General features: G+C 36.8%; 1 protein-coding gene across 2 annotated transcripts in view; it reads left to right on the forward strand.

Moving 5' to 3' along the window:
• Window positions 1–16,494, forward strand: part of pcdh11 (protocadherin 11) — a 190,709-nt gene extending 174,215 nt beyond the window's left edge. For both annotated transcript variants that reach the window (XM_046849645.1, XM_046849647.1), the window contains one exon: window positions 13,684–16,494. In XM_046849645.1, the coding sequence (XP_046705601.1) occupies window positions 13,684–14,084 (401 nt within the window). In that variant the 3' untranslated portion in view covers window positions 14,085–16,494. The remainder of the gene's footprint in view (window positions 1–13,683) is intronic.
• The last annotated feature ends 3,381 nt before the right edge of the window (window positions 16,495–19,875 follow it).

A 19,875-nucleotide genomic window follows, 5' to 3' on the forward strand; every position in this document is an offset into this window, starting at 1 on the left:
GATGTCTAGCTTTTGTTGAAAATGGATTTTTAAGTATGTCCAAAACCAAATAAATTTCTCTTCCTCCGTAGGCATAAAAAAAGTCTAACTCAGATGTATTAATGTGTGCAGCGCAATACAGACGTGTTTTGTCAGTCAAACTTGGCTGTAATTGTTTCCCTCTGGCCAACCAATCAAAGGACGAAAAAATGCTGTCGCTATTCTGGGCCAGCTAGCTGACCCTGTGAGGCGAATTTCAAACTTTGACTGGTTAAAGATACAGACCCAGTGCTAATATCCCCTATGGTAAAAAGGCCAGCAGTACAGACTTTGAAGGCCCTGGGCAGATTAGATTGATATGGCAGCACATAGAGGCTGAAATCTGATTGGACAAAAAAATCTAACATCCATATACACGTACTAGAAGCAGTGCAGCCAAAAGAAACACTATGAAATGAAGAGAATAAACTGTTGGGAATTAATGAATACAATTTCTTGGAACAAATATTATAATTGAGGTTGTAAATGAAGCTTCTGATAGTGTTTAGGCCAGCAGAGAAGGCTTTGCTGGCCCTGACCCCCCACCACCGGACTCCGTGACACCTTAAACCTGTAACTGTATTTTTCCATGTGCTTTACAACATGCTGATGATGTATTATGGACTTGGCAGTGTCAGATGAAGTGATTCACTGAAAATTTGAATTCCAAATTGAACCTGACATTAATGCATGACTTTCCAGTCTGGGCCAGAAAGAAATCAGGCTCTACTATTGGTTCTACTATTTAATGTAGTTTTTCTGATTACTATTGATGGTGCTGTTCAGTCGAGATAATAACTGTAACATATTTGATAATGGATGCCAGTAATCCATGTAGTTGTAGTTTGAATGACTTTGACTGCTACAAGACAACCAAAAAGAAATAAACAGCATCTTTATTTTTTACAAATATATAAATAAAACCTAAAAGTGTTCATATTTACCAAAGTGCTAAAACAGAAATCCCCAAAAAAAAAAAAAAAAAAACGCTAGAAAGGAGGAAAGGAATAATGTCCCTCTTTTATAAGAAAGGGAATGGAAAAGAATGAGCGCAGCAGAAATGCAAATATTTTCAAGCTAACGTTTTAAAACTTATATATACACATACATTTTCTTTCCCTGTGATTTGATTTTTGTGTTTCCATTTCCTTTAAGATATGCAGGACAACCTTTAATAATTTAGCGAACTGCTTGGCTGTGACAGTTACATTGCATGTTGAACCAACATATGAAATCTGCCCTTCAATCGTATCGGAACAAAACAAAAAAAAAAACACAGTCAAATTATTCACGCTTCAAACCGCGTCTAATCCTCATGAAACAAGTGTGTTAACATTGCAGAAACTTCATCAAGGCTGTGATTTGAAAAAAAGAAAAAGGAGCTTTTCAGTAAGAAGCCTCTGAGGAACTCAAGTTATTCTTAGCTCATTTTCAAAGAACCGGTTTGTCTCTTGAAATAATCAGAGGCCATGTAGCAAGTACACTGGCCTCAAGGATATATCACTGACACAAAGAAACAGTTTTTATCACTTTTTTTCTGTTAACAGTTAATTAGCAGACTTCTTCTCACCCAATTCACAATGTAACAGATTCTGTCCATTTCAGAGACATTTATTTTCGAAGACAAAGGAGCAACTGTGGCAAGCGGCTTTCTGTCCTGCCAGTAAAGGGTTGAAGGATGGCCTCTTTTGATGCTATGTACTCACTATCTCCCTGACCATTGCAGCAGTTACAGAAATATATGGCTACGAGAACGAGAACAAATCACAAGTGACTAACAGATATATTGTGGGTCCAAAGGCATAGTTTATTTGCCCACACCTCGAGGGAGCTCTCTATAGACTGCACCAAGAGTTAAAGGCTCTTTTTTCACACCAATTGCATTCCATTATTGGTTGAATAGAATTTTTAAGTAGTTCAGACTGATAAATATGCACACAGCATGTATTAGGGAGGCACTAATCAATCTGATAACAGATAATTACACTAATATTTGGTTATTCAAGAAAATAAAATTACAAAAGAGAATTCTATAGGAAACATGACTGGATACTGATAACAGTTGTCTTTTTGTGCTTGACCATTAATGATTAATTTCCAAAAATAGAGGATGGAAGCTGTTCTCAGCACCACTTTCAATTAGTGTTACAGACAAGGGAATTTTGAGTTTGACATAAATAGAATAAATACATACTTTTCTGTTCAGTTTAGTTATAAAAATTAGATTTTAGTCATATTCTTTTCTTATTTTTTTCTTTTTCATACGAGAAATGGCAAATAAATATTTTTTTGCTTCTTGAACTCATATTTCTATCTTAGTAGATTATCTTTGGTTTAATAAACTGTAACAGTTTAACAATCTGCATGAATGCATGGGATAAGATCTAATATAGGATATGCTACAGTAACAGTTCTGGGTCTAGTATCCCAGAATGAACTGATCTACAGCTTGCTTTCGGTCTACTCAAATAAATACTCAAGTACAGCTGCTACAATGCAGGTTATATACTATAATTTTTTTTATTATTATTATTATTAGATTTTTTATTTTTTGAAAGCATAGCTCCTTAATGGTAAACTTGGCCATCATAGAGAACATTCTGGGCATTTCAAACAGCTGATCTGAATGGTGAGTAGGTTTTAGAGCATGGCTTTGTCAGTGCCCTTGTCTTCACAGTACCCCTTAATCTTTTGCACATATTGCTCCATCCATCTATGTTATCTCTTCATAAAAGCACCTTCTCAGTATACGATTTAGACTTTCTCTCCCCTCCCAAGAAATTGTTTCCTTCCTTTTAGATTTCAGAAAGCATTAGCCATAAGAAAAGGTCATGTCTGCTGCCAAATTTCCACCTACATATATTGAAATACCTGCTGTAGTTTATTTATTTATTTATTTTTAAATGAGGGTCGCATTTTCTTTTCTTACCTCTCAAATTACGGACGAATTTATTACTTCTCTTCACACGCCGACCTATCAACACAATAACCACTCTTGGCAAGCTGGGAGAGCGCAGCATGGATCTTGTAGCACTCTCCGTGTGATTATCATGATCAGTGCTGATTGCTGATTGTTATGGTGTTTGCGCCTCTCGTCTATTCGGCACACGCTGTGTGTTTGGGCAGTGCTGATTGTGTTGACGCTGCCCCCCCTCACCACCACCACCACCACCACCACCACCTCTCCTCCTCTGCACTCTTAATGGAGGAGAGGCCTAAGCGGAGGAGAGGAGACAAGAGGCAGGGTCCATCAGACATAATGAACACCACGCAATCAGTCCCATCAGCCAACAGTAGCTGGCTGGGGGAAAAAAAGTCAAGTAGTCAGAAGACAGTGCAGCAATACGCATGTATTTTTTTATCAATTCACTGAGGAAGGAAAAAATAAGGGTATGTTTCATTTACATCTACAGGGAGTGCAGAATTATTAGGCAAGTTGTATTTTTGAGGATTAATTTTATTTGAGGATTTAATTTGAACAACAACCATGTTCTCAATGAACACAAAAAACTCATTAATATCAAAGCTGAATATTTTTGGAAGTAGTTTTTAGTTTTAGCTATTTTAGGGGGATATCTGTGTGTGCAGGTGACAAACAAATTTATACCCATTTCAATTATTTATTTTTACCAGTGAAACCAATATAACATCTCAACATTCACAAATATACATTTCTGACATTCAAAACCAAACAAAAACAAATCAGTGACCAATATAGCCACCTTTCTTTGCAAGGACACTCAAAAGCCTGCCATCCATGGATTCTGTCAGTGTTTTGATCTGTTCACCATCAACATTGCGTGCAGCAGCAACCACAGCCTCCCAGACACTGTTCAGAGAGGTGTACTGTTTTCCTCCTTGTAAATCGCACATTTGATGATGGACCACAGGTTCTCAATGGGGTTCAGATCAGGTGAACAAGGAGGCCATATCATTAGATTTTCTTCTTTATACCCTTTCTTGCCAGCCACGCTGTGGAGTACTTGGGCGTGTGTGATGGAGCATTGTCCTGCATGAAAATCATGTTTTTCTTGAAGGATGCAGACTTCTTCCTGTACCACTGCTTGAAGAAGGTGTCTTCCAGAAACTGGCAGTAGGACTGGGAGTTCAGCTTGACTCCATCCTCAACCCGAAAAGGCCCCACAAGCTCATCTTTGATGATACCAGCCCAAACCAGTACTCCACCTCCACCTTGCTGGCGTCTGAGTCGGACTGGAGCTCTCTGCCCTTTACCAATCCAGCCACGGGCCCATCCATCTGGCCCATCAAGACTCACTCTCATTTCATCAGTCCATAAAACCTTAGAAAATCAGTCTTGAGATATTTCTTGGCCCAGTCTTGACGTTTCAGCTTGTGTGTCTTGTTCAGTGGTGGTCGACTTTCTGCCTTTCTTACCTTGGCCATGTCTCTGAGTATTGCACACCTTGTGCTTTTGGGCACCCAGTGATGTTGCAGCTCTGAAATATGGCCAAACTGGTGGCAAGTGGCATCTTGGCAGCTGCACGCTTGACTTTTCTCAGTTCACGGGCAGTTATTTTGCGCCTTGGTTTTTCCACACGCTTCTTGCGACCCTGTTGACTATTTTGAATGAAACGCTTGATTGTTCGATGATCACGCTCAGAAGCTTGGCTATTTTAAGACTGCTGCATCCTCTGCAATATATCTCACTATTTTTGACTTTTCTGAGCCTGTCAAGTCCTTCTTTTGACCCATTTTGCCAAAGGAAAGGAAGTTGCCTAATAATTATGCACACCTGATATAGGGTGTTGATGTCATTAGACCACACCCCTTCTCATTACAGAGATGCACATCACCTAATATGCTTAATTGGTAGTAGGCTTTCCAGCCTATACAGCTTGGAGTAAGACAACATGCATAACGAGGATGATGTGGTCAAAATACTCATTTGCCTAATAATTCTGCACTTCAATAAGTTTGCAGGAGTGTATGTCTGTGCAGGACAATATACAGTATATCAACACTTTATTATACAAATGGCATGACTAGAAAAGAGAATTTTATTTATATCCAGAGAGAAAAAAACATCTAATCTGTTAGCGGCTGCATGTTTTTAATCAACACTAACAAAAGAAAAGACAGAGCCGAGCAGCTGACCTGTCATGTTCCAGGCCACTTTTTTCCTCCTGCAACCTGTTCTTGATGCTGTTCCATTATTTGTTTCGGTGTTTTAATCTTGGCTGAGTCAATAATATTCTTTGTCGTTTGAAAAAGGAGTGATGGAGGGGAAAAAAAGCCTTTTGTTGGAAGCGCCTACCTGTGACTTCTGTCTGTTCAGCCTTAGTAAATGTTGTATCATTAAATGTTGTTTTTCGGCTTGCAATTACTTATAGTTTTCGCTGGGTCAAAGACAACATGGGCATGGAGGGGAAAGAAAAGGGTGAGAAGAAAGAGGAGGGAATGAACAAGAACAAAAGTGATGAAGAACTGGAAAGGTGTGAAGCCAGGGCTCTCAGGCATTAAACACGCTGCAGTTGATATATTCCTAACACCGAATGACTCACTTTGCAGTGTCAAGAAATCTTTGCAAATGCAGCAAATGAAAGAATGTTTTCGATTGTGGACTAAATGTGTTCTAAAAAAAAAAAATCCTTCTATTTTTTGCTGTATTGAAAAGACAAAGAAAAGACAAGAGACAAACTTGTCAGCCACCACTGATCACTGATTGCTAAGACTTCATTCTGAAAAACAGCCAAACATAACGATTTATTTTTCCAGCAAAAAATTTTATCCTGATACTATACTATTTTCTACATTATACAACACAAATATTTTAGAAAAATGAAATGGAAATATGTTATTTAAACTTTTTTGACTGCGCCTTGACTGTTTGCCTGCAAAGATCAATATAACCACCCAACAAAGACTGTGTTCTTCCATCTTAAGCCACCTAAGCAGCTCTGACCTGTCCATGCCTGGACTCCACAAGATATCTGAAGGTGTGCTGTGATATCAGACATAAAACCATTACCAGCAGATCCTTTAAGAGCTTACAGAGCTGTGAGGAGGAGCCTCCATGAAGTGAACCTGTTTGTCCAGCACATCTCCACAGATGCTCAGATGCTTGATCTGGGGAATTTTGAGGACAGTCCAACACCCATTGTTGTGTTCCACAAACCATTACTGAACAGTTTTCTGCAGTTTATCCGGGTCTATTAGCCTGCTGAAATAGAATACTGTTGCCATGAAGGTGTTTGCTCAGTTTGCATATAATGTTTTGTTAGGTGGTAGGTGTCAAAGTGACATTCGCAGGAATGACAGGACCCAAGGTTTCCCAGCAGAATATTGCCCAGAGCATCAGACTGCCTCAGCTGACTTGCCATCTTCCTGTTTACTAAAAAATGCACAACCGCAAATCACTTTTTATACATGCCTATTTTTTTCTGCTTTTAGCATACTTTAAGAACTGACTCCTGCCTAATATAGCCAGTCCTTAACAGGGGCCATTGTAATTCGATAATCAATGTTATTTACTCAGTGGTTTGTCCTGGCTGAATAGCGAATATTTCATAGTGAAACTAAAGCTCTGACCTGCAAGTTATAACAAAATATTGTGACAAGATCTTGTTATTTTGACTTCGTATCTCATTATTTTGAGTTATTAGCTCTTCATTTCAAAATATATAATTACTTTTAATTGATATATTAGTAAGATTAATTTGTTGAAATTGTCTACATAATTTGTTTATTTTCTGATTTTATTATTCTGTAGGTTGCTGTTGACAACCCACTCATCATCCACTTTATTAGGAACAACAGTATGCATGCACATATCACTATCAACCGATCATGTGGCAGCTGTGCAATGAGAAAAATCGTGCAGATACAGGTCTTCAGTTAATGTTTACATAAGACATCAGAATGGGGAAAATGTGTGATCTTTGTGTTTTCAAACATGCTGATCTCCAACTTGTTCATGAGAGATTAAAATAGAATGGTCAGTCTGGTCTGAGCATCTCGGAATGCAAACACATCAAACCTCGAGGTTGGCCACATTAGATTTTGCTCTGATCAGGCAATATCTACTCACTGCAATGGAACAGCTGTGAACTGGAAATGTCCAGGTGATGTTTTTTAATGTTTAGTTATGACACAAAAGGGGATATAACACATACTTAACTCAGACTAAAATTAGAAAAAAATAATAATTCTTATTCATAAATATCCTTATTCTTTGTTGAAAATGTGACATGCTCGGCAACACCAGCCTCTTTTAGGATTTCTCAATAACAAGAATTAAGTATGGCAAAATTCTCAGAGTTCACAAGTTGTGCACATGTACTGCAAGCAAGTTTGTTGGGGTTTTTTTTTGCTGTTTTTTTTATGCAGGTGCAAATGATCCTAAATAACTTGAGAAGCTGTGAGTTTCACCCGCTGAGCACTTCTGTTTGTACATTAAGAATTTGGAAGAAGTTCCCTAGACAGATTTGCTAATATTCATTCGAGTACAGAAACTACACATGGATGGAGCCGATTGCTTTAGACTTAGTTCTTCTTCACCATCAGTAAGAGTTAACAGTAACAGATGGTGAGACATGGATGCGTGTGGAGGAATGGTATCAAGAAGTGTGTTGCATTCTGCAAGGCTACAAAGTGTAACTCCACCAAATTGCACATGGGTAACAAGTCTAAATCGCCACAATTTTAGTCATTTAGCTAATAACAGAAAAGTCTGGTGTTTTTTGTGTTTCTAAGCCCTCAAACAGCTTTGGAGAGAAGAAAAAGATTACCACTGTCATTAATCCTCAGCATTACAACAAAGATCCCCTTTGATGGCTCTTGGCAAAAATAACCTCTGCAACATTGATTTTGTCAGAGAAAGTTACTCATAAAGCCACAACTGAGAAAACCCCAGACCACTCCAAAAGACAACTGCTTCTTTTCAACTGTCAACCACAGACAGGTGCTGAAATTTCCACATAACTCTGTGAAATAGCTTGTCAACACCCATATGTCTATAATACCTCTTTTCTATTTTTGGTGCATTATTTGTGCTTGGTAGTACATTTTTGTTTGTAATGGTGTTATGTTTTAATATCCAAGTATAGAGGGTTCATGATTAACTTGATGAAATGAGGCAACAATTTGGCAACAAATTCATATCAGTCATTTTTGAAAACTGAAAGCATAAATCACACATTATCAGGTGATGAAGTAACAGTGAAGGACCTGGAGTGGAATCATGATAAAATGAATCCGTCCTGCAGTAAGTGGCCCTTCTCGGCTGTGTGAAAATGAAAAGTAGGCCTCTTCTTTCACCTTATGGTCATGTCCGCCGTTTGAAAAATGGCATCGCTTCCCTTGTAAAAGGCCCATGGGGTTAAATGGCTTCATTATTATTAATGATCACCCATTTGCCAATCCAGATGTAGAGGCAGAGTGGCACTGTAATAAAATGACAGTCTGTGCAATTACAAACTCAATTATTTCTTTCAAATTTCATTCCAGCTGACAACATGGGATCTCTTTTACAAGCACATGTTCTTCTTAAATAGACAGTTTGTTGAAAGTGTTGCACTTTGTGTTTAACCCTGATTGGACTCCTACACTGTATATAATTTTTCTTTTTCCCCCATGTTCCCATCTTCTAACAAATTGATTTTGACCCACAATCAGAAATAGCAAAAGTACACACCTCCTTTATTCAAGTAGAAGTACAGATACTCATGTTTTGAAAGACACTGGTAAAAGTTGAAGTACTGACTACACTTTTTCACTCAAATTAAAGTAAAGACTTTTGGGCTCTGACATGTACTTAAGTAAAAAGTTGTCATTACTACTACCTGTTTTAGTGTCAAGGTTGTAACTGGACCTCACATTCTATTAACCCATTGGGGTCAAACAAAACGCATTTTTTTCCTCATAACGCCAAAACGAACTAAAATGTATTTTTTCTTCAAATAAATAAGAGCAATACATCATTCCAATCTGTGAAGGGTCTACTTTTATTTGTATACGCTCATAATAACAACAAAAATACTGTGCTTTTGTAAAATAAAGAAAACTGACAGGGTGCAAGGTCAGTCGTCTCTGTCTCTGTCATCTCTTTTTACAGACACATAAATAAAACAACCTGAATCTCCGTAAATTTTTGCCTTACAGACATTATAAATATATGCATAGAAAGCTTGAAATGTCTACTTTAAATAAACCAATTCAAACCAAAAAAACAAATATTCTCTAACTATGTAATCCGTATGAAAGTTTGAAGAGGTACAGTTTTGGGCTCTGGGTACCATGTATACATGGATCATTTTTACACTAGTCCTAAGCTCCTAATGGACTTGTTTGCTTTGAAGTTTGGCATGTGGGACCTACAGAGACAACAGGAAGGATTGCCTTTAGAATCCAGCTAACTCGCTCACCAAAAAATCTTTGACGAGATCCATCAGGTGGATTTAAGCCAGACATCCTGTGTTTGTAAAGTGGATGGACACACGAGAGGTATCTGTCTGCTCCACCATCCATGCCGCCTATACAGAAGACACTGTACAGAGGAGGGTGTAAACACAAGATGTATGCAGGCCAAAGATTTTTCCATGTCCTGCACCTTTGACTGCCTACAACCAGCACATGATCAGTTGACCTGTCTGATCAGCTTTTACAGTACTACAGTACACAGCACAAAACAATGAAGTGGTACAGAAAGATCTTTCCACACTTCTTGGACATTGCTGGCACCAACACTTTTATCTCACACAAAGATCTTTATGGCACCATAAGCCACAAGGAGTTTATGGAAGAACAAATTGCAGAACTCTGTGGTGTGCCAGAAAATCACACCAAAATTGACCAGTGCCAGTTCTTCAAAAGTGTCTTCAAAAATATTAATCAATATATTGTTTTCCATGAATGAGTGAATAGGATGATTTTTACATCAATTTAAAGCAAAAACTCTAGTCTATTACATCGAGTTCTTGTAAACATATGTTCTGTATGTGTTTCATGGCCTCATTCCAGTAACTTTCTCAAAAGCACAATCATATACATACATGCTGTTCGCATACTATTATGGCCCCAAAACACCCTCGTATACTAGAGAGTTAATATATTGATATGAATGAATTTCAAATTTTGTTACCTAATGATGTATCCTTGCTAAACAACCACCATTTAGAACACAAGTAGAGCAAAGATGATTATGATTAGTTGATCAGGAACATCTCAATCATGTTTACATCACTGGCTCCCTCTGTCTCATCTACGTTAGGCTAGCCTACATCTGTGGTGCCTGGAAATGATACACACAATGAAGAGAAATAGTCACAATGCACAATTTCTCCCACAATTATGAGAAATAGGTTGATGGGCTGAAAACAGTGGCAATAAAAAGAAAAAAATATTGATCATGTTACCAAATACTGTAGATTGAAACTAAAGTAATTGCAATCAAGATAATAAAACCCTTATCGTCTTCAAGGAATTCCTGAAGTTCTATATTCATTATGACTTATACAGTAATGTTTTTGCGTCAATAAACCTCTAGTGACTACAATTATCTAAACTACATAACCACTATTTAAATACTACACAGCTGAATTGGGCAATTTTGTCAAGAAATGTAAACCATTAAGGTATGTTTCGATGAGAGAAACATAGAAGCAAGTGTGCACAGGCCACTGACATCTTTTGAGCTTCATAAATTTTATGAAGAGTCATTTCTACTTCATTTGCATGCGAAAAGTGGTGTCCTTGAAAATGTCACTCATGCAACAACCTATTTAAAAAAAAGCTTTAAAAAGTGGAGTTCGGTTGAATAGGAATCAAGCACTAATGACTACATGTTCAGATAGCATGTTGAAAAATATATGATGAAAGTAGCTTTTTAATTCTACAGTATAGTGATGTGTAGAAGAATATTAGATGGGACCGATCAAAATGAATGCATGACATCAGCTCATTCAAATCTACAACAGCGTTACTGCAGATATGGTGCACAAGATTTCTGTCCCAACAGAGACTGTTTGGATTGAGGGAAAATAATGTTCTATATTTATGCAATTAGCCCTCTAATTGGTAGTAATAGGTATGCACATGCTACTGTAATGAGATGAGTAATCATCCCTAGTCTATCCATGTAAATCCCATCAGGTCGTGCTGTTTTCCTGAGCAGACTCCGTTGCTACGTGTCATCTGCATTTATTGTCATTTTCTCCGACACAAATTCTTCACGAAAGCTCCTGGATGTTTTATTTGTCTTTTTACATATTTTTTTATCGAGTTCATATTCTTTCCGCTATTCAGTCCAAGCCAGTTTTAGATGCAAGCCTATGATAAAGTTTTTTTATCAAATTAATAGCTTTTACTTGCGTATTTGTGGGCTGCATCTATTGACATGAAAGTACAATGGGGACAGAATCTGGTTTCTTTTTTTTTTTACCATGGAGGCTAAGACTGTATAAAAACAAGCTGGCAGTTCGCACCAACTGAGTCAAAAGCCAAGACTGTCTGATTAAGAGTCAAGGAACTGAAAAAAACATTTGCAGAGAAAAGGAGATGAAAAACATCTCCAAGCGTTTGTACCACTGTAATTACCAGCCTGAATCGGCCAAGGCCTCAATCGATAGCAACTGGTCATTTTACAAAACGCCAGCGAGCCACAAGACTCCGTTCCACATACTGTAGCTGAGAAGCCAATTTTCCTTTAAACATGTTTTTTCCTCTTTGTAAAATGTATGAGGATCAGACTGACTGTACTATAGATTACACATATTTTACACAATATTTAGATTCAAACGTTTAAATGCATGGGATGGGGTTGGACTATGCATGTGGTACGAGTTTAAAAAAAAAAAACAGAAGAGGAAAACACGACGGAAGAATGGCAATTCCTTTAGAATGCATCAGACACTTAAATGACTGTGAGCTGCTTGCCTCTTGCTGACGAAAGCATTCAACAATTTTAGCCACATCAGTCAAGCAATACCAGTCCCTATGGAGATAGAAAACTGATACAGACTACATATTTAGAGCTGTTTAATGTAAAATATCAGATTCGAAAGAAAAAAAATAGAATAATAACAACTTCTGGCTGTTGACAAAGGGTCCCTGGCAGCTCATGCTGCGCCTTTGTAGAAAACACAGATGCACTGAAATCACCTTTCACGCATTATATAATTACACATAAGCTTGTGCACTTTGGGCTGATCTCTGCCTTCTCTGCACAAAAGGCGAAGTTGGGAGCACAGGTGAGCACACTATGAGTGTGTGTGTGTGTGTGTGTGTGTGTGTGTGTGTGTGTGTGTGTGTGTGTGTGTGTGTGTTTGCCGGCATAAACGAATGTGTCCGTTGTGGCGTAAAGTGTTTGCTCCTGTGAAGAACAATGGCTTGGAAAGACACCTCCAATTTCCTAAGCAGCTTGGAGGTGATTTACAGTGAAGGCTGTGCGAGCGATCTGGCCCCCCGTTTATTCTGCTTGCGCAAAGAGTGAGTGAGCAGCATCATTTTTCCTTAATGAAGTTAGTGACCCTCTGAAAGGTGACACATTTACCGCTTGGCTGATTTATGCACCGATTCTCTGAGGCAAGCTGGAACAGTGCAGAACCAGAGGGATCCAGCCACATGTCTGTATCTTTCTCTCTCTTCACTTTTTTCCTTCTCACCTCTCTCTCTCTCTCTCTCTCTCTCTCTCTTTCTCTCTTTCGTTCTTTCCTATCTGTACATTCTAAAGCTGCATGATCACGTGAGGATTATTCTGACTGACAATAAACCTGAATGCTTATAGATTTAGTGTATCATCATGTGATTTTCCTCCTTCCTGAATGGTCATAAACATGATTAAAATCTTTTAGTAAGCTGACCGGTGGTTAGCAAATAAAACTCCTCAGAGCATGCAGAAATCAGAGACAGAGTCCTGCTCAATTATTGATAGCATATTACTCATGCAAATACGATCAATTATTTCTACATGACAGCTCAAAGTGAAGGCCTAACAAGATTTCCGCACTTTCCGATTTCTTAGTAGGTAAAGAAACATAAGGCCGCAGGCTCTGAAAATACTGTTTTACATTCTAATTATCTGAGCTGACAGGCTTCACTGTTGAGACTATAAGGCGTGTTGGTAGATCCATCAGATGTACAATGTCAGAGCGGGCTTAATGAGGTAGGATGGTGGAGAACCTTCCTGTTCTCTTCCTTTGTTGAAATCAAATCTGGTTCCTCAAAGCTATGTTCATTTTGCCTAACACGTTGTCAGATATGCTAACAAGTAGGCAAAGTCAAGACTGTAGGTGTATTTTTCAGAGTTGGGGTCTGATTCAACTTGACCAAATTCATTAAAAGATCTGAAGATGTGAAGTGCGCCACAATGACAGTTATTAAAATAAACAATGGCTTGTATGAGCAGTTCATTAATTCTTTAATGTGGCAGAGCTGCTCTCACACACAAATGAGACTTTCCTCTTCTTTTTTTTTAAGTAGTTTAATTAAGCTACAGGGAATTCAGTGCATATTGCAGGTAAACATTGAAGACCTTGGGAATATGGTGCAAATTAAACGTACTGATTGTGTTTTGTGTGTGTGTGTTATAGGATGAATTAAACATTTATAACTGCGGCACTTTAGTTAGCTACAGCTAAAATCCTTTTTTTTTTTCCTTTTAAGTTCTCATGTTTTAAGTTTTTCATCCTGCCACTTTTTCTTCGACAGCTATCGAAGTCAACCTGCAGAAGGCCATGACTGAGGCCTCGGAGACCTGCACCCAAGAATGTCTGATCCTCGGCCATTCTGACAGCTGTTGGATGCCCCCGGCAGTGACCCAATTCCAGACAACTGCTGCTGCCACGTTGCCCTCATTCAGCCTTCAACAGAGCTGGGCACGCAGCGGCGCCATGCCAGACGGGCGTCACACCCTCGGCAGATCTGTGCCCAGAGATGATCTGGACAAAGGGAGCAATCGGCCCCAGTTTTACAGCACACTGGACAGACACTGTAGCAAGAAAGAGGACGCTGTGAAGGTCATCCCTCTGGCCAGCTTCTCTGCCACGTCAAGCCCGCAGAACTCGGGCACTGGCGCCTCTTCTGCATTCTTACATGAGCATCAGTTGTAGAGCAAGAAGCAAGCATTTGCAGTAAGTTACAGCGACACAAAAACAATAGTGAGTGATGAGAAAACCATAACTAAGCAGACAACTTACGAAAGAAAATCTTAACAAAATTTATCATCAACCTGAATTTGCAATGCTTACAAAAGGTTTTCGTGTTTTTTGTTTTTTTTTTCTGTTTTTGTCAGGATAGAAATTGAAGTGAACGGACAGTCATGATACTCTCAGTAGATCTAAACCAAAGTAGCATCTCAAACGAAAAAAACAAAAAAGCAAAAAAAAAAAAAAAAAGCTGTGTCTCTTTGTTAGGTAGTGGCTAACGAATCGAGCTTCAGAGATGATGTCAATGTTTTTTGAGCCTTTTGAATATGATGTAATTATAAAAAACCTACATTATATGCTGTTGATATGAACAGTGATACTGTAAATTTGTGTGAGTGATTGAGATGTTAGTTTCAGTAAGAATCTGTGAGTATATAGCGTAAATTGTTTTTAGCAACTTTTTTTTCTCATCTGAGTGCTGCAGAGACTCTGTCCAGACAACAGACATGTTATTACCCCTTATTGCAAACTTTTTGCTTGCACTCTAATAACATGCAGAAAGTTTTCTCATGAAATCGACATCTTTTTTTTTTTCTTCATAAACTAAAAAGTGAAGGTTCCTCTTATGTCTGCAGTTTCCTCGCATCTGACACCCTTATTTTTTTTCTGCCATTATTAGGAACCTACTAATTTTCTTATTAACCAAGCCTGGGAAGGCACAGACAGATGTGCTAAAGAGCCGGCCTTTGTTTTTCATTTTCCCCTACATCAAGTTTCGCTCTTGAAATATACAATTTATGCACCATAACAAGTGCTATGGAACCAATTATGAGAATCTCCTGATAGTATAATTACTTTGATCTGTAATCACCGTAGCAGCCATTGCTGGGGAAGACTGCTCTGTAATAGTATAATTGGCTTACTTTTTCTTTGCGTGCGTGTCTGTGTGTGTTACCTTCGTGGCACACTACTACTCTTTTATAATCTATATAAGAAAAAAAATCATAACACTTGGTTGCTGATGTGAATTGTTCTTTGGTTTTTACTTTAGTCAAGGACCTCAAACTTATTTGTGGCGTGTATGCCTTTTGACTGCTAAATAGAAATAGAAGCTCTCGTTCCCCTCCACACATTTACATTATAATTTTTTATAGTGAGTAATGAGCTATAACTGGTTTAAAAAAATAAATAAAACAAAACCAAAAAATAAAAAATAAAACACAAAAAAACAACTGTGTTCATCATGTGGTCTTATAGCAGACAGTGTCAATCATAAAGCCACCAAACAATAAGAAGGACCCGAAACTGTAATTACAAACATCACAGTGTAGTTAATTAGGCATTTCTCTCTTTCTTTTTCTCCCTTCTTTGCTTCTTTGAATAAAACAAAGGCCTATACACTCTTTTATTTTCCATAATAATTTTGAATCAGGCAGAGCCCAAAGGACTCGAACAGGCATACTTTCTTTAATTCAGCAATTCTGCTTAGTACATACTAAATGAAACTCAAGCATTTGAGTTAGTGATCCAAAAAATTACTTTCTTATAAATTAGGTGAAATAGCAGTGAAGGAATGTATGCCAGGAGAGGGCTATGATGAGCCTGGGTCTGCTGTATTGCTCATTGATCTGAGAGAATGCACAGTTGCATTGGCAGCAAGTCTCTGGACTAAAGCAGCAAAAAAAAAATCCCTTTAATGCTGTTAATCAATGAAAAGAACTATAAGGTGGTACTGCATCAGGGGATTTTCCATGCCCTGGCTGTGGCATAAAACACATTCTTTCCAGCTTACTAAGACAGGATCATTTAAATAAAGATTTTATTGCTTGGTGGATGAACCTATCAAACCGATAGGTCAGTAAACCGGAAGGTTAAAAGTTCTAATGAGACTAATTTATGAATGATTAGAAATGAAAGAATTTTTTTTTTCACCAGTAATCATTATTTTGTAGTTATGAGCAAATAATACATACTTAAATTATTTGGGGGTTTTAAAACATTTCTACTCTCCAGTTCTGTCTGGGGAAAAATATATAGGCTATATATGTATTCAAATTTAAAAATAATTTTAATTATTTTTACATATAATTTGAATGCTATTCAAAATGCATGAGGCCACGATGTTAAAAAAAAAAAAAGAAAAGAAAACACAATGCTGCTCCAATGTCAGAATGTCAGTGAAGAGCTCTTAATAATAAAAATGTTATAAAGGTATACTTGATAAATATCCATATCTATCGTGTGTAACCAGTTTGGTAGAGTTACATTTGGTGCCAAAGGTCTCGCAAAAAAAAAAAAAAATAAAAAAAATAAACAACAAAAAAAAAAAGCTGCAAAATCACTAATGAATTAAAAAAAAAAAAAAAACCAAACATAAATATATACTACTTTCATGTCCATTCTCCCTTTAACACTTTTTGATACATTTTATAGCTTAATATCCAGTGCATTATGAAAGCAGCATCAGCCACCTTAAACAAAAGCATTTATTTTCAGTACTCTGGAATATTGTGCAGGGGGCTAATTCCTATCACACTCACTCTTTCTCTCATATTTTGCATTTGCATGACCTTAAAAAGCAGGATGTGACCTTTGACACCCTTGGCTCGTGTCTGACAGTGATGAGGTGCATTTTGTAGCCATGTGGCCACTTGTAGATTGTGTTATAGACCTGAACTTGTCATGGCAGTAATAAATACTGATAATGCAAGCTCCCCAAGCTTTTTATCGACACGTGTCAGTACAGTGGTGCATATCATTTATGCAGAAATCAAATCAGCTTTCATCATCATCTGACAAAAAAAATGGAATGAAAAGGGTGAAAATGTACATATATATATTAAAAGTAACTTCAGATAGCATTATCTGGCAAAATGTTGGCAAAGGGAAGTGGGGTGCTTGGTGTGTCTTGAACTTATTGATAAAATACAGTACATAGAAAAAAGCAGAAATTTCTAACATTATGAGACAATCGTCATCATTCCTTATGCATATATCAGTGTATGTGCGCGGGTGTCTTTGTGTGTGTACATGTATGTATGCTGGCACAGAGATGGTCAGAATAATGTACACACCATGCATCTTGTATAAAGCAGGAAAACAATATGAAGCTATTGCTATACTATAAATGCTTGTAATTCAATCATTTGTTGTGTTTCACAATTGCTTTGAAAGATGACAGCTTTGATATGTGCCAGCAGTACACTATTAAACAATAAAAAAAATATTCTGTGTATTGTCTTGCCCCTGTAAAATAATCCCTTTAGAATCTATGAAAAAAATTCATATACATTTGGTGTAATGATTTTTCTTGTCTTGGAATTTTACTTGAATAATTAAATATTGTGTATCTTTAGAAATTTGTTGAGTACTCATTTATTTGTGTGCTGTGAATGTTATTTTGTGAAAAAACTTGGATATAAAAATACTGCATAAATGACGTATAAGAAAATAACAAATGAAAAAAAATATATGATGGCCTGTTAAATGAATAAATAAATAAATAAATAAATAAATAAATAAATAAATAAATAAATAAATAAATAAATAAATAACAAATTCTAAACAGATAATATCAACCAAAAGCAAAAAAATAAAAATCACAAAAGCAAAATCAAAAAGCAAAGGCAAAACACAACAAAATCACAAGCATCATAGCAAAACCACACACAACATCCACAGACAAAACATCAGTGAAAATAAAATACACAAGAGCAAAATTGAAAACATATGAGTAAAACCAAACACAAAATTCAAAACAAACAAAATAAAACCTGCCAACAAACTAAAGACATCTGATCAGCAAAACCAAAAGCACAACAAAAACACCAATAAGCCAAAATGCACAACACCATGGAGAAATCAGAAAAAAAAATATACCAATAGTACTAGAAGCAGCAAAAAAAAAAACAACAACAACAACAAAAACAACAACAACAATTAAAAATCCCAAAAGCAAAATCAAAAACTCAATGGCTATACCAAAGCACAACACCAAAACACAAAAATAAAACACACACATTAAAATAAACACACAAATACATAGATACAGAAATGCAGGGTTGGGCAAATATACATCAAAATGTTTTTTTAAATAAAATAGCACATACTTAAACTATACTATAAACTACAAAATACAGCAGTCACAACAAGTATCAAAATAAACTACTGTCTTCAAAAAAAAAAAACCTTTGACAAGGAAGCATTACATTTCTTTACAAACCTCCAATCAATTGGCCTATTTGATCTCTTCTATTTACTATTACACTGACTCAGTTGATTAAGTAAACAGTGTTTGATAGCAACAGCTTTTCTTTGGCCGAGTCATGCAATAAATCTGACATATGCAACCAGTTAACAAATCATATATTCACATACATAATCCCTTTGATTTCCCACATGAAGGTTTGTTTTAAACTAACCAACAGTTTAATGTTTAACAGTTTGCAAATGACTCGTAATTGCATTCTAATATAGTTGGTGTTCAGTAATAAAAGGCTACTTTGCATTAGCAACACTGACTCAATGACAAACAAGTTATTCATAAGAAGACAACTGATGTATTCATAGCAACTAGTTTCTAACTAATTAATCATTTGATTGTTAATCATAAATATAATAATATATTATGTGTCAGGCAGTCATTCTTGCAAAATCATGATCCTACTAAACAGCTACTTTAATTAGGGTGCAATATTTGGCAAACAAATATTTATTTATGAATCATTGGACACCTATTTGAAAGATGGCAACCTGCAGGTTTCTTACCTTCACCACCTTTCTTAATTTCGATCGATTTTCAATCGGAGGACACATTTTTATGATGTCATCACGTAGATTTCTTACAAAGTATTTTACAGTATCTGAAATCTACAAAAACACAAAACACTCAAGTATTTTATTACAAAATATAAAACATTTTCATCAACCCTATCAAATACAAATGACAAAATCCTATTTACTATTTAAAATACATGTATCATAATGCATAAATACATACCGTATTTTTCAGACTATAAGCCGCTACTTTTTCCCCACATTTTGAACCCCGCGGCTTAAACAATGAGGCGGCTTATTTATGAATTTTTCCTGAGTTTTTCCTGGTTTTACAAACTTCAAGCCAAAAAACTGAGCCCCATAACATTAGACCAATGACATTTCCGAACGGAAACGAAAAAACGCACCTAACCTGTGTCCTGCACTGCACGGCTTCAGGAGATAAAAAAGTTTTTTTAAACGCCCAATGATGCCAAAAGATAAACTCCCGAGAAAAATAGTTGTGAAATGAAGGAGGAAGACAGTGAACAATAAATTTCTTGGAAGGCTACTGTTTAGATACAAGCTGTTGTAGCGCGTTGAGTCTGGGTGAAGGGAGAGCTCGCTAACTCCAGTTGCAACAGAAATCATATAAGCAGAGACAGGTTTTCAAAACTCATGCTTTTTTTATTTTTTTTGGCAACATCGTTACGGGTTAGTCAAAGAAACTTAGAAATGAGCATCAGAAAATAATAAACACATAATCCTTGTCTTGCACACCTCGTCTTGCAGTAATAGTGGAAAAATGCAGTGCCAGGCTGTTCCCAATATACCGCTATGCTCCTAAAAGAAGCGCAACATATTTCACCAGTTACACCGTGTGTAACGTGTCTTTCGTTAAAGCCTGTGTAAAATTTATTCGTTTCAGTGTAGACACCTGCGACTTATAGACAGGTGCGGCTTATTTATGTTCAAAATAAAAATATTTGTAAAATTCAGT

Source organism: Silurus meridionalis, chromosome 5 (assembly GCF_014805685.1).
Source record: "Silurus meridionalis isolate SWU-2019-XX chromosome 5, ASM1480568v1, whole genome shotgun sequence".
Lineage (NCBI taxonomy): Eukaryota > Metazoa > Chordata > Actinopteri > Siluriformes > Siluridae > Silurus > Silurus meridionalis.